General features: G+C 41.4%; 2 protein-coding genes across 2 annotated transcripts; one reads left to right on the top strand and one right to left on the bottom strand.

Moving 5' to 3' along the window:
- Positions 1-50: 50 nt before the first annotated feature.
- Positions 51-12673, bottom strand: fancd2 (FA complementation group D2). The gene is made up of 44 exons (XM_070841488.1): positions 12633-12673; positions 12348-12408; positions 11871-12005; positions 11711-11778; positions 11523-11629; positions 11339-11399; positions 11120-11172; positions 10956-11034; positions 10662-10786; positions 10462-10549; positions 10248-10352; positions 10025-10125; positions 9791-9902; positions 9623-9658; positions 9083-9229; positions 8828-8962; positions 8595-8726; positions 8344-8451; positions 8136-8245; positions 7982-8036; positions 7263-7382; positions 7019-7092; positions 6424-6567; positions 6182-6288; positions 5962-6077; positions 5762-5870; positions 5553-5651; positions 5370-5464; positions 5129-5284; positions 4708-4824; positions 4307-4435; positions 4082-4200; positions 3822-3932; positions 3553-3683; positions 3366-3465; positions 2815-2937; positions 2557-2650; positions 2336-2407; positions 2095-2133; positions 1929-2003; positions 1563-1637; positions 1279-1425; positions 1109-1201; positions 51-615 (listed from the first exon to the last, which is right to left on the bottom strand). Exons 2-44 carry the CDS (start codon positions 12406-12408, stop codon positions 529-531), a joined length of 4350 nt encoding a protein of 1449 aa, XP_070697589.1. The 5' UTR covers positions 12633-12673; the 3' UTR covers positions 51-528.
- A 1102-nt stretch (positions 12674-13775) lies between these two features.
- Positions 13776-15812, top strand: gpx1b (glutathione peroxidase 1b). Its single transcript, XM_070841533.1, has 2 exons — positions 13776-14065; positions 15113-15812. The coding sequence occupies exons 1-2, from the start codon at positions 13850-13852 to the stop codon at positions 15461-15463; spliced, it is 567 nt and encodes a 188-aa protein (XP_070697634.1). The 5' UTR covers positions 13776-13849; the 3' UTR covers positions 15464-15812.
- The last annotated feature ends 371 nt before the right edge of the window (positions 15813-16183 follow it).

Here is a 16183-nt window from a genome sequence, read left to right as displayed (position 1 = left end):
TCAAATGATTTTTTTTGCATTTGTAATCATTAAAAAAAAAAAGATAACAGTACAGTAAATCATTTTTATTTTGTTTCAACATCAAAGCTAATAGGTAATGTTTTTTATCAGTGTCTAAAAAAACTGTCTTTAATGGAGATTATTTGTGGTAATCATTTCAAATGAATTAGTCTTTTGTCAAAAAAAGCATTTTAAATATATATTTAACACCAAACAACAACTGAAACAACAATTATCCATTTCTTTTGTTGGCAAACAAATAGAATGAAACATACAACACATTTCCCCTCAGAACCCCACCTACTGTGAAAATACCTATTTACTTAAGAATACAAGAGTTGTGATTATGTATGGGTATCACTGATCCTATACCTTATTCAATACATTTAGAAAGTGTTCATGTAAAAAGACACAAAAACTCCACTGGTATTTGAAACGACAAAAGGTGATCCACAAATGGGGGTTTGATCCAAAGGCTGAAGTTTAAAATCAAAACCAACATTTTTTTGTTCTGAAAGTTAGAAGTTGTTAGTCAGAGTCATCTGTAGAATCATCTTCATCCACGTCTTCCTTTTTGTTGACTTTCATACTTTCCTCAGAGTCGGTGTCCTGGGCCTGCACGTAGAAGACATTTAGAAAACACGCCATAGTAAAGCTATAAACCTGCTAACACGGGGTCTGGGCCCTGACAGCATACACAACGCTTTTCCCTGTTTTACAGTATCGGCCAATAATCATTCGCGTGCTGGAGAGCTCTGCCAGTTATCTTATCAGCTCACTGCCCTGCAGTTTCAACCACCTGTTAACTGACCCAGCCCCGACTCTTTTCAGCCGCTTTACACTTACACACAACTCTACCTGATTCGATCATTTCTTTATTTACAGCATTTGTTCAGTTCAATGAAGAAACCTGTTGCTACCTGTTGTTTTGCTTACAAAAAACAATCTTTATCATTTCCATGTCAGAATTAATTTATACAAATAACAATAATCTATTGTCATATTGTGATTAATACAAGCAAGAAAATGTTTAAGATGGAACAAATCATATTCCTGTACCGGATGTGAACATAATGCCTTCTAAGAGTCGAATGGAAATGGCAGGTACCTCATCCTCTGACTGTTCCTGAGGCAGCTCGCCCTGATCATCATCCTCCTTCTCCTCATTTCTTTGTGGTATCTGAGAAAGAATCTCTTCACCCTGCAGCAAATATCTTGAGTGAGTGTCTCACATATGAACAGACACACTACTACACTATGGGTTCAGTAATGTTTTACCTTCAGGGTGCGATTCTTCAAGTTACCGATCCAAAATGCCTCCTGACAGTTGTTGAGCGTCAGCATGGCCTTCACTCGGTAAACAAACAGCTCGAGGCTCTTCTTTAAGGCCGGTACATGGTTGGTCAGGCTTGTATCCTGGTTAATCTGAGCAGCAACACATCATGACAAGGATACTTAGCTATAGAGCACCTGAGGATCGACATACACACTACCCAGAGTCTGACTGTCTTTTCTCGAATTTAACAGTATGATATGAGATAGAAACTGTGATCTGTAGCTACCTTAGAATGCCCGCACATGTGATGGAGCTGCCGGGTGCTGAGCTGGAAGGTTTTTAGCAGGTTCTGGACATCCTCCTAAAAACGACAATGCGTCAACATGTGGTCACCTCACTGGCAGAGCTTCATTTTGCTCAGCCGCGCACTTTAATAATAGAGGACAGCAGAAGCAAAAACACAAGGAATCATCTAGAAAAATCACACAACACAGTATTATAATACAATATCTGATGAAGGTAATAACATTAATGTCAACTATTTAAGACCATTGTCTACTTCCATGCCTATACATCTATATCATTTCACATAATTTCCTCATCCAGCGTAATCTGATGTTTAGTAGCTGTGTTAGTCAACCTTCATGTGTACCTTGTGCCTTTTGAAACTGTTGTCCAGGAGAGGCATCCCCAACTTCAGGAAAGACTCCAGGAAAAGGCGGCCATACTACCAATAACAACATTATGATCAGTCGAAACAAGGTCACAGCAGCTTCACCTGAACGTGAGGTATTTTTCAGCATACGCAGCCAGCTCACCTTTAGGCACACATTGAGCACCGGCCTAGAATCGAACACCTGAGGAAGGGATTAGACCGTAAAACATGTGAGCTGATGAAACTAACTGAAACACATTGATTTGTTAAAGACTAACAAATCCATAAAAGATTAGATGAGACACAAGTGATTAAATGAAACAATAAAGATGATAAAATGGTATGTCTAATTGATTTCAGAGAGTAGATTTAAAAAAAACAAATATTAGATAATACTGACAGACCTTAACTAGGTTAACCAGGATATGAAAATCCCTGACAGCCAGGTTCCATGTCAGCAGCTTCTCACTCTGAACCTTGAAGGAGGACATGGGGACATGTTTTAAAAGTTAAAACACACACACACAAAGTATGGTCTCACTTATGTTTCCTATTTGAAAACAGACTGGAGAAAGTTTTGCATGATATTGTCAAAGGTACACTACAGTGACACCTAGTGGCTGACCTCAGCGTTGTCACTGATTTTGCAAGCAGGAATCTTCCTGACGGCCTTTTCCAGCTCTGCCATCAACACTTTATAGAACACCAGGAAAGTCTGCCTGAAGAAAAAGAGAAAACAATGCAAGCATGAACAGCAATGTGGACAGATATAATATTTTTCTGTGATTATGGTTGACACATGACATACATTTGTATAAATAGTATCGCGCAAGTGACCTTCCATTTTGCCAAGCACAAAGGACTGATGGTGGTGGGGATCTACCTGTTGAGAGTGGGCCACGATGCAGAGCTCTCATCTTTTGATGCATTGAGGAGCTCAGGGATTCCTTCTCCAGCTATTGCCTCCACTGCCTTCAGAACATCGTCAACATGCTCCAGGTAAATTCTGCAAAGAGAGGACAGAGGAGAAGACATCATAATTAAAAATGATGGATAATTGTTCACAAAAAAACAAAACCATATATGATAACAAACGGTGTTAAGTAGTAACTGTGTGCTTTGTAAATGTGTGAACACATCTAGATGCTTGGGAAGAGGGATGGGAATCAGAAAAGATTCGAACCATTCTGGCTTTATTAATTACTTCAAAATGTAACATGTAACATGTAACGTTGTTATGTTATTTATTTAGAGATGATGCTCCTTGTTCAGTTTAAATTCTTTCACTTGATACTGGATAACAAAACAGGCATTTCAGGGCCGTTGCCTCTAAGTGTGGATATCTACATGTATGTTAAAATCTGTTGTCAGTCAGACTAATACAAGCATTTTTTTGTTTTGTGCAAGACGGCCATTCGTGACATGCAGACACACCTTAGGAGAGTGTGAAGCGCTTCATTGAATTTGTTTCCTCGCTCCTTCTCTCCAGTGGCTGTCACCCAGACTTGACTCAGGAAACGTTTCGCTAAGGAAGCTAGGTACAAGAATCCAGCAGTTATCATCACAGTCACATTTGCATAGCAGATAGGTGGATTTAAATGAGGTAGCATGTCAGACGGACCGGTCTGCTCTCTGTAGGCAGCAGGGTTCCCTCCTCTCTCCGACACAGTGGACAGAAGCTGGGAGAGGCACAGGGCTGTGCTGAGACTTGGCATTGTGCTGCGGAAGTTCACCAGGTATTCAAAGCTGTGTCTGAACAAACCAGAAAGGGAGCAAGGATACCTTCAGTTCTGTCATCATTTTTCAGCAACATATCAATTGATAAATAATAAAAACGATAGATCATATATAGCACTTATTACTCTCTGGCTCTTAAACTTTATCACTCACTTTACAAGCTGTTCCAGGCTCATCTCAGCGCCTCCCTCTTTTAGTCGCCCGGCCAAAACTCCCAGAGCCTTCTTCCGTAAGCTCCTCTGTCCTGGCTGACTGAATCCAGACCTGGCAAATACACACATACATAGACACATAATGTATCGGGGACAAAACTGAACAGCAGCCACAGACATGCTGACACTTTAATATGTCTGCGGCATTTCATAGAGTTTCAAGAGTATTTCAGTCAGTGAGCGGTGCTGGTTTCTCCTCACCAGCTGAAGGTGGTGTTCAGGACCTGTAGGAGCAGCTGGTAGCTTGATGACATCAGCTGGTGCTCCTGAACATCTGTAGCAGGACCGTCCACGACGCCGTTGTTCTCAGAAAGCCGCATCTGGGGGAAAGTGTGCAAAAACAGAAAGTGATTTTTTTACGGTTTGGAATTGGAAGAAAGAGACAAGTTTTTTTTTCTCATATCGACAGATTGTTGGTGTTTGTACTTGAAAATGATTGTGGCAGTTCTCAAGGTGTGAGCAGAGGGCGGGCAGCAGCTGGATGCAGCAGGAGGCAATATCCTTGGAGCTACTCTGTTGTAGATGGGAGAAGCCCACACTCTTATCGGTCCTTCCCTGCACAAGAAGATATTTCATTAAGTTTTGTCTCATATAGGCTTAGTGCAGTTAATTCCAGTTGGAACTAAATATAATTGACACTTTAGGCTTCTTGACACCGCAGACAGTTTACTTTATTCATTCATTCATGTGTACTGTTTGTGACAGAACAGTTTTTCCCCAGTCAGTCAAACATTTCAAAGATCAGCACATTATCCCATTAACATTTAAATTCCAAGAGCTTTTATAATATGAAACTGTCATAATTACATGCATTAGCTTTTCTGTACCTTGAGAAAAGGGAGCCTCTTGGCAGAGGTGGCTGTGAGACTGAACTCCAGTTTGCGAAGCATATCCTCCAGCAGGAAAACCAGCTCAGCAGGACCCAGCAGAACCTCCTCTCGGACCTCAATCATGAATAATATTAGAGTATAACTCCCTGTGTACTGATATTATATGAACTGCATAGATTTGATACCAGCATTCACTGAGATAAATTACATTGATTTCACTACAATCCAAATGAATCTACTTGCTTACAAAAAGTGGACTCAGTGTCAGAGGATGGTTGGGTGGTAATGTTCCCATATCTGAGTGTGACTATCCATAACCTTACTCCTACTCCCTAAAATAAGATTTAAAAGCCATGATCGTATTTTCAAATCATTCAAAAAGATGTCAAATACTATGTTTTATAAGAAAATAACTTGCCTTGGTATGGAGCTCAGAGTCCAGCAGTGAGCGAGACAGTAAGCCACACTGCAGCACACTAAGCACCTCCATGTCCAGCTCCCTGAAAAACTGTCTGTAAGACACCAGACTGACGCCTTGCCGGACCTCTTTTTCTTTCTCCTTCTCTGGATGATCCTTTAGCACAAGGAGAATTACCATTTGTTAAATTGGCTGAGTTACGTAAAAAAAAAAATGACCAATGTGAGAGATCAAGGTTTACCTGCTGAGTTTTGTCTGCTTCAGTCATCTCCTCAAGCTGAGAGCTGCTCTCTGAGGAATTCTTACCAGGGGCCTTCCTCTTCTTTCCTGTGCCTTCTAAAAAAATAACATGTTTGACGCAAGGACTTAAGAGTATTTGGTTTCATTAATGTAGATTAAAACATCTTCTGTTGGGCATTGTTACCTTTCTTTGCCTTATTCACAGGAGCAGCAGAACTGGGTAAAATCCCATCTGTGCTTTCTCCATCAAAGTTAGCAACAGGTGGAACATAGCCAGGTGTCTCTGAAACATGCATTACAAAAAATATTATTAAAAATCTTTAGTAGAATTGACACCATATGGCATAATGGGGAGATTTTGAGATCTCCAGTATTGATGGATCAAAAGCTCACCTGCCAAAGCCCTCTCCAACAGTGACTGAAGGTAGGTGATGTTCTGCAGGCGATTCATCACTTTCATTTTCATCTCAACTTCTTTTTGTCTACAGAAGCCATTTACGATCTATCACAAAAAAAAAAAATGGGCAAGAAGCGGCTTTAGTCACACATCGCTACAAATTAATCGCACCCATTTGGCATTCACACTCACTTACCTCTCTGCACCAGTTGATGGTGTGAAACAGCAAAGCACAGAGGAACTCCCTCTCTGCTTTTGACAGGCTTTCCATTTTGTCGACTACGTCCATGTCTGTTAGGATCAGAGGGCAGCCTGCGTTCCGGCACATGCAAACACACAGACACCAATTATTTTACAACCATAGTCACGAGAACAAACTGGTTTCCAGGAGAAATCGGTGACTTGCACTTCCTCACCCAGCAGAGCGTCAATCTCCTCAAGGTCTCCGTTGTGCTGTTTCTCCTCACAGAGTCTCAGGAGGCGAAAAAATGGAGACAGACATAGAGGAGACAGTCGCCTGCACCTACACGATAGAGGGAGAAACAACTCCAATGTGTCATTGACTACATGTATGCTTGTAAGATATTAAAAGAAAAAACTGACTTTATTGCAAGTGAAATACACCATTGACTAAATATTTAGTTGTGGCGTGACTGACTTGTGTGCCTTCTTGGTTTGACTCTGCTGCTCTGCTTTGCTCTGGATGTCTTTGGCCAGGACAGGCAGCAGGTTGATGGCAATGCCTCCCTGACTCTCCTCCTCATCCAGGTTGTACATCACACGGGCCGGGAAGGGAAAGGAACTAAGATACACAGGTACAGCAGGATGGATTACTGTCACTAGTTATAGGAATGAATGTAAGTATGTTAAAGGGACACAAAGCTGGCTGTAAATCAGCAAAGTATATCTTTAATATAGGGCTCCAACTAGCAGTTATTTTCATTATTGATTCATCTGTTGATTTATTTTGTATAAAAGTATCAAAAAAGTATGTATCAAAAAATGGTGAAAACTGTCAACCAGCGTTTCTCAAAGCCCAACTTAACATCCTCATTTTGTCCACAACCCAAAGATATTCAGTTTATTGTCATAAAGGAGTAAGGAACCCAGAAAATATTCACATCTAAGCAGTTGGAAACAGAGAATTTAGACATTTCTTTTTTAAAAATTACTCAAACCGATGTAATAGTTGTGATCTAATCAATTAAACAATCACTGAATCGATTAATCGCTACCAGCTGTCCATCACTAACCCTGATATTTCCGGCCCTAGATCCACCACGAAGTCGTTCTGGAAGTCATCTAGGACACTCTTTGCGATATTTTCCTGTTGGTAGGAGAAAGATCACAGGGATGCTTAGTCATGCCTTAGTTGCATCATACGAATGCAGATGCAGGTCAGTAACGATATCTCTATCTAATTAAAAATGTTCTAAATTAAGAGTTAAGAAGCGCTAGCAAGATAGTAGGTATGGTCAATATCTGTCTGACACACACCTGCACCTGTGGGTCCAGGGAGGAGTTGAGGATCAGGTTGGCCAGTTCATCATAGTACAGAGCTGCAGACTCAGGGGAGCTTTCACTGCTCGACTTCACCAGGTCCAACAGAGCCGTCACCTGCAACGAGCAGTGCGCACATAGGTGGGCATATCTACAGACCATGTGTGGCAGGTATATCTCAAACCTCAGGTCTTAACTGATAATAATGATGTGTGTTTAGTTTGCGGCAGGAGATATGATTACCATTATATTTCGTTTGCTTGACCTCTTTCACAGGACACAGCACAGGTTTTGTTATTAAAAACCCCACAGCTGGTGTGTAGGGTCTAAACCAAGCCTTGAATTCAGATCCACAACTATCAAATGAGGGATGTTTTATTTATTTACTATATGGCCTGAAGTAGCAGTGATGTTACCCAAACCCCACTTGGTAGCAAATATAAATAATACAAAAGGTTATTGTAAAAGTTATGGACAAATACCAGTTGATAAAACACCACTGCTTAACAAAAATAAAGTGAACAAGAACAAAATTACAACCACAAGTATGAACCAAAACAGCCTTATCAACTCATGGAACCCCATATAAATACAAAATAAGAATTTAAGCGCAGGCTTTTGGATGTTTCCCTCAACACAAAAAAATGCTTCTATGTTCATAAGATATTATCTTACCACCCTATGAAACCCTAGAACTACTGTATATAAATGTGTACCTGTCTGAGCGCCTCCTGGGGTATCAGCCCATTCTGTGACTCCTTCACTTTAACCCTGGGCGAGGGGAGCAGAGGGAGTGATCAAGACTTGGAGTGATAAAGTGACACAATGAACAAGAAACGTACTGCTTGTGCCCGTGAGTGACATTTGTACCTCGAGGCCCCCATGCTGCCCACGATCATGACAGCACCAATGATGCCAATACGCTTGTACTTGGGCACAGTGCTGGAGAGCTGTTTGCGGATCACTATGTGCATGTCGTCCTGGGGGGAGAAATCGGATCAAGAGAGGTGGGTCAGTGGGTGAGAGCCATGACAAGAATAAGGCAGGAAAAAAAAAAATCAGTCTTGAGAATGTGCACCTGGATGTGAGATCCCTGCTGCTGTTGCCCAAAGGCCAGTCTGCTCAGAAGGTGGAAGAGTCTGCGGATTTGCTGGGGTGTGAGGTTGTCCATGTAGTCCAAGATTCCCTATAGCAAATATTGCACTCGTTAAAAACTCAAACGAACACAACGGTCCGACACAAGCTGTTAAAAAATACATCCGTTGTGCATTTTTATCAGCGTGGTTTGATTAGCTGCTGCAAAGGCACATATGTGGCTCACCTCCTTACCTTGACAAAAACAGCATACTGAGCCATTTCTGAGGGCTTTTCGGTAACCAAACCACAGAGCAGCTCCAGAGCCACGTCCACCTCCCCGCCCACACCACTGCAAACGTGGGTCACTAAAGAGCCCACCACTTCCTGATAAAACACACAACAGAAAATAATAACCCAGACGCAAATATATTCAAAAACATGCTCATGCACATTTAAAAAAAAAAAGAAAAGAAACCCAAACTCACCTGTTGGCAGTAGGAGTCAAAAGCAGTGAATGAGTGTCGGTACATGTGTCCGCCAAGAGGCACCACACAGGGGTCAGGGGAGCGCAACAAACTCTGAGCCAGAGCCAGGATAGAGGGGAAGTAACCTCGCATAACCTAGAATATCATCATTAATACAGCAAACAATTCAAATAATAATGATTCTCTACATCAGTGTAAAAACTAAAGTGCACTGTGCTTCTGTCTTTATACGTATACGTCCGCAGACTGACACACCTGAGCGTAGTCCCTGAAGGTCCTCTGGAGCAGAGCCTCCTGGATCAGTCCAGTTCTCACTTTCACCTTCAGCAGCCTTTCTGCCCCCCGACGGCTCTGGTTGGCATTGGTGAGGTGGAGGATGAACAGCACCAGCAAATCAATTACCTGATGTGGTAGAGCACATTTTAGGGAAAGACACTCAGATTCACATGCCCACAGACACATAAATGTGATATACAAGTATGATAGATATCATATAAATGTGTCTTTGTGTCTTTGTGTGTGTTTGCAAACAATAGTTAGTACACAGTTAAGTTTGATATATGGTGAATCTGTACATACACGTAAGAGCGCTTCTTTACATCATCATGATGAAGTAATAGACTCTGTGCATTGAGTTAATGACATAACATAACCTTTTCTATAATTTTCCAGACTTTTTTCTCCTTCATTTTATACACCTTTGTGTGAACATCAGCTCAGAAAGGATCTAAGCCCCCCATTTACACAAACCAATTTACTAGGAGATACCCTGAGCTGAGGGTATATGACGCTCACCTTATGGTCCACCACTTTGTCCACAGACTCAATTGCCTGTTGAAAAATGACACAGTAAAAGTTCAGTGAGCCACACTGAAATTGAGGAGACGGACAGCCATTTCAAACAGGACAAAAATGTATCGATCAATTAAAGCAAGAGAGCTTAAACATGTATTAATTCCTTACCTTGAGCCAAGCCTCAGATATCGTTTTCTGGAATCGCACTGCTGACTTGATGCCATCCAATATGAGTGCAACACTGTCCTGGCTGCTTCCAGCTACTGGTGTGGGCGTGGACCTGCTCCAAAACCCGATTTATCATATTAAATCTACAGAACCTGCTGGCCTTCTTTAAAATGGGTTCCTGACTAAATGTACTGATGCATCAATGTGACTTGATTGGAAGCTGTGTTTTCTTACGTTACTGATCCTTTGCTCTTCACGTGGCTCTGAGACGCCTGCAGCACAGAAGGGAGAAGGCACTGCTCCAACTCCAGCTTTTTACGAAGATTACACACCACCTGCACACAGGAAAAACTATGTATGTATGCACTATGTATGTATGTAAGTTCTACGACAACCAGAACACAATTGCTCTGTTATGTTTATTAAATGCACAATGCTGCGAAGTCTGAGCTCTCACCTCATATGCATCAGAGGCTGACACAGAGTGCAGGATGAACTTGACCACTACAGGTAGGTCTCCCAGTTGCACAGCAGCCAAAGTGGCCATAATGGCTCCACGTACCTGAGAGAAGACAGTAACAGGTAACAACAGTGACATTCACTTAGCCTTTAATAATTCACCAAAAACATGTGTGACAGAAAGAGAGAAAGTATGTGTGTGTGTGTACTACCTCAATCAGTAATGAGGGACTGAGGTTCAGACTAGAGAGGGCATCCAGGATGGGGACAGTCAACTGAGTGTTCTCCTGGAGCAAAGAGCTACAGAGAACATTGAAGAAAATAGCAGTGAGTTTAATCAGCAACTCTGAAACCACACATGAACACAAAGCACAAGGACCACAGATCTGTAGTAGAGATTAACTGTACATACTTGAGCTCTCTGGCTATATCATTATGCTGGGAGTCTTCCAGTATCTCCGGCAGACTGGTGATGATGTCGCGCTGAACCTCCACTGGTGCTACCGACACCAGCTCCATGAGCTTTGCCGCCAACTCCTGCAAATAACAGGCCACAGAGATGGCAGAAATAAACAGGCACACGGAAAGAAATTAGTGATGACTAATATGAAGAAGAAATACATGATTACAGGCCTATTGGAACAAAAATAATAATTTCAATGACTACTGTGCTTGCAACAAGACCTATAATCACAGAAATGACTACCTTGCTGTCCACAACTCTGTCCAGCCATTTAAGCTGGTTAATAATTATGCGAGGAATACTGAGGCCTCCATCTCCAGTGCTGTAAAGTACAGAACAGGATAGCATTTAGAAAAATATGGCTATGAAAAAAAAGTCTGTAAAGCGGACTCATATGAAATACTGACCCATCCAACATAAATTCAGGAAGTTTCTCGAGCAACGTGTTAATGATGAAAGTCTGCATAAAAGAGAAAAGTAGAATAACTATGTGTGGAAGATATCCTGTACACGCACACGTTGCACAATACATATTCACATGCCTCATAGAATAAAATTATATTTTGTATAAATTTTCCTATGCGACAACTTTTGTTAACAGGTGACACAATTGCAGAAAATCTTACCTGCAGCGTCTCAATCCCTAACAGCATGCGTAGCAGACTTTCCTGGAATGAGTTGACACAACTGCAACGCAGAGGAAAACATGTCTATACATCACTCCAAGCACCACCACCCCCCCACCCCACATGAGCTTAGACTAGATCGCATCTGTGCCCTTTATAAATCAAAGTACTGCCTGACATTTACCTGGAGTCTCCAGCAGACGTACGTGGGACACACGGAAGGAGGCAGTTCCTAAACCGCTCAGCGTCCTCAATATGAGACTCCAAACTTGTGGTGAATTCTTGTATAATCTGAGAAATAAAATGTCAAAGAGACATGATTGTCTCATGCTAAATGTCTCAATTTTCTGTAGGAATGTTGTATATACTGACCCCAGGGTATCTGGGACTCTTCTGAAGTTGTTGCTGTATCCTTTTTTGGAAAACTACTTGGTCAACAGCTAGAGAGTAAAAGAAAGATGAGGAAAATCACAAGAAGTGAACTTCATTTACTTGCTTGGTAAGTTCTGAAACTTGGATTGAGGGTGTTTACCGATCTCATTGGACGCGCCACCATGTTTCAAGGTGACGCCTGCCTCTCGAACAAAGACACCAAATACACTTTCATTTGTCTCTTCTGGAGCAGGTTCCTTCTGTTGATGACCAGTGCTGCGACTCTTCTTTGCCTCTACAGAGAGAAGAATAGACCTTTAATAGAACAGTATCCAGCAGAAAAAACACTGCACTCCCCATTTGGACATTGTTTTAGACACAGTGTGATCAGTTAATGGAGGAAATTAGATATGTTGTTGTCAACTGAGACGTTTGCAAAGCGTCAAGTGTAAAGTTGCATGTGTAAAGTTCCCCATGTCAGTGAGATAGAAAACATGCAGTGGTCCTTTAACATTATGTCAAACTCTACTTTGCTCACAATGTGAATGAGATGGTTAATGGATGAAATGATGGAAGCTTCACTGAGAAACCCTGTAGTGGCACATCTCTCTGTGATATTATGTTACATTAAACTTACTAGTGGTCCCCGGAGCTCCCTCTCCTTTATCCACAGAGGAGCGTCGCTTTTTACGCATCATCTGATGAAAGACAAAGGTTTAATAGCTAGACCAGGCTAGCGTGCACAGTAGCAAAGAAGCTAACGTTCACTTTACTGTTGACAGTGAGGAACAGCAAAACGCCAAGCAGTAGCTAGGATATCAAGCTAGTTCAGTAATTCAATAACTCTAACACAAACATGGCATAATCTAAAGTCGTAACAAGGTTGTGTTATTGGCTGTCGGATGATAAAAGTGAGACATACGTTTAATAAAGGGACGAACGGCGATATTACGAAGTCAGACAGCGAAGTTACCAAACAAACTTCCGCGCCATTGAGCTCAGCGCGTCATCAGATACGGTTAGGGATCGTCGTCGTGGAGTTTAGGTAACGGCTGGTTGGTAGCGACAAATAAAGTGTCCTATACGTCTAAAATAATAAAATAAAGCAGCGGCAGATGATATAAATATACAGATAATTCCTTTCCGTAACGTGACATCTCTGTGTGGGTAATAAAGGAGGATCGTCATTCAACACTGGAATGATTACAACATGTTAGAGACGGTCTCTAATCTTCTTTACATTGAGCCGCTTGATTTTATAATTTTAGCCTTTATTAGGCGGGGTTTGGTTTCTGATAACTTGTTCATTGACGAAGTGTCCTTCCGGGATACGCCGTATTAAAAAACAAGCCTCCACTGGAGCGCTTAACCTGCGCAACTATATCGAAGAGTATACAGTTTATTCAGCGTTTCACTGCTACCTGCCTCATTCTTCGCCTGTGATATCAGCTGACTAAAGTCTTGTATATGAACAAGTGTTTTGTTTTCAAAAGAGAACAGGATGCTCTTTTCAGACTTAATTAATTGCAGTAGGAGTAGATACTTTACAGTGACCGAGTAAACTGAACCCACCTGGCGGGTTCAGCAGTTAATCACTGTGATATGTCAATATACTGCAATATATTGCACAGTAATGCAATATGAACTCGTGGTAATGGTGCCTTATTGCACTTAGATTTATAGTGACGTGGGGGGAAATGGGGGAAAACGAAAATAGATTAAAATAATATGTTAGGTTCAAATTACTTACTGGGTCAAAATTGTAAGACAGAAAGTGGCAATTCAGATTCATAATGATGATCATTAATCAGACGTCAGTATGACTTAGAAAGCCTGAATGTCGATTCACTATCTTACCTTAGTAAGATTCAATACTTTTTTTTAACTTTTACTTATCATTTTTTTTACTATACAATAACTTTAACCTTTAATAACTCAATTTTATCAGTCCTTGCTTCTCATATTAATAACGATAAATGGGCCGTCCGGTGGGCGGCGGGGTATGAACTATCTTCACATTTGCAGTTGATCTTTGACTATGTTTCAAAGGTTGGCTGAAGACGTTGTCGCTGACAAAGAGTTTGCAGGAGACAAGAGGAGACGCATCACTCTGACCGAAAGGAAACAAGTGGAACAAGAATGGCTGCGCAGTTTTACGGCTTCACGTCCAAACTATTAACGGGAGAAGCGTTTAACTTCTCGTCCCTGCAGGGTAAAGTGGTCCTCATTGAGAATGTGGCGTCTCTCTGAGGTACGACTGCCAGGGATTACACCCAGATGAACGAGCTCCACCAGCGCTACGCCAGCAAGGGGCTCGTTATCCTGGGAGTGCCCTGCAACCAGTTCGGCCATCAGGTGAGGAAATCAACGTTAGTTGTGTGTTATGTGTTGCTAATATCAGATTTTATTCCCCCGGAAATAGCCCACCTGTTCTTACACTTAAAATCTTACATTTTAATCTAGCCTATTTTAAATTGAGATCTGACGCCATAGTTTATTTGTGGTTATTCAAATGTTAAGAGTTTGTTCCTAGTTTACTGCCTTGTGTTAGGTGCAAATTTAGTCTTAAATTTATTCAACTTAATTGTTACTTTCAACAGACACAGTAAACCGATTAGAATATTTAAATATCCGGACCAATCCATGTGTCATGTGAGTAAATTAGTTTGTGAAAGCAGTTTGAGCAGTGAGGCATGTTCAGGAAAGAGGAAATTGTGGTAGGGTCGGTGAGTTACCAAACATCCAACAAAAAGGCAGTGTTAAATTTAAGATTACCCAATTTAATGCATCTAATCTGCCATTCCTTCACCTACCATTATATTTATTAACCCACTGTTCATAGCAACAATAGTAGTAACTCATTAATAGATCAGATAATCTGTAGGTTTCTTATTAAGCAGCAGGGAGTCATGAGAAAGAGGAAGTTGATGGGGGTTCTTTTGTTTAAGGAAGAGAAAACTCTCTTTACAAAAGGATTTAAACAATCAGTGTGATTCCGTAAAGTCAACCCAAATGTTAGTTTTGCATAGAATGGTTTACCTGTCAGGTTAGATTATTTACCTGTGAAGCATCAACTGATTTATTAACCTGTTTCCAGTGCTGGTTAATACAAACGGAGACTGAAATGTCTGGAGTGCTGAAAGACAGTCAAGTTTACCACCTCTTTTAGTGTTGGTGGCACGGTTTAACTTCAAACCTTTATTGTTCTATTACAGTACCTGCTGATAACTTCCCTCCCAAAACATTATGTCCATGTAATAAACGTTTATAGGGACAAACTGTGGACTTAAGCAGTGCTGTAAATGTTGCTGTAACATTTGTATAGTGTTCAATTTTTTTAAAAAAGAAGTTCAAAAGCTTCTCTGAACCACAAGATTTAACAATTTCGTGATCGCCCTGCAGGAGAACTGCAAGAATGAAGAAATTCTCTTGTCTCTGAAGTACGTCCGTCCTGGAAATGGCTTTGAGCCAAAGTTTAAGCTCCTCGAGAAAGTGGATGTGAATGGGAAGGATGCCCATCCCCTGTTTGCGTTCCTGAGGGAAAAGCTCCCATTCCCCAGCGACGAGCCAGCCGCCCTGATCACTGACCCCAAGTTAATCATCTGGAGCCCCGTCTGCAGGAACGACGTGGCCTGGAACTTCGAGAAGTTCCTCATCGGGCCAGATGGCGTGCCGTTCAAGCGTTACAGCCGGAGGTTCCTCACCAGCGACATTGAGGGGGACATCAAGAAGCTTCTCAATCAGGCAAACTAATGATCGGCTGTCCGAGCTGTCCCACCCTACAGCTTCCACTTGTACCTGCTTCTCAACACTAAGTGTGTAACCCTCTGCTCAGCAGGGGAAACACCTTCATGGCAGTTTTTTTTTTCCCTCTTTACCTTTCTGTGGATGCTGTTTTGCAGACCACCTGTGCTCACTAGTACACAGCAGCTGTGCTCTGTTCTTTTACTCTATGAAGGCATCCTCTGAAATCAAGCTAGTTGTGAGGGGGGTGTCTGATGAATGTAAATGGATGGATGTTTTCGGCTGCCCTCGGTGCATGTGAAGCACAGCTGTGGTTTGATGTATCAAGAGGACCAATAAATGTATTTTTTCAAACATTTCCTGAATGCCTCTGATTTTAGATTGCTCTTTGTTAACCCCAACATGACTTCTGAAGCCATTAGTTGCAGTGATCAAACTCAGAACAGAAAAGGGCACATTTAAATCAAAATTTGAAAAATCTGATTTTGTACAGAGGTCCCATATAAATATTACTTTTTTTTTAGATGCAACCTTCAGATGAAAAACAGTGGTTTAATAATATCCATCCAGAGCTGATGTAGCAAACTGTGGGTTTGGAGTAATTTCATTACTACTTGTGCTGTTGTAGTGACTACAGCTAATTACAGATCGTAGTTCATTTTGCAACCAGTCAGCAGAAATGGCATGTAATTAAGGTTTCAACACCCGCAAATAAAGATCATTTTACAA

The sequence above is a fragment of the Pempheris klunzingeri genome, chromosome 2, assembly GCF_042242105.1.
Source record: "Pempheris klunzingeri isolate RE-2024b chromosome 2, fPemKlu1.hap1, whole genome shotgun sequence".
Classification (NCBI taxonomy): Eukaryota; Metazoa; Chordata; class Actinopteri; order Acropomatiformes; family Pempheridae; genus Pempheris; species Pempheris klunzingeri.
The sequence above is the reverse complement of the archived record's forward strand: the minus strand, read 5'-3'. Positions and strand labels throughout refer to the sequence as shown.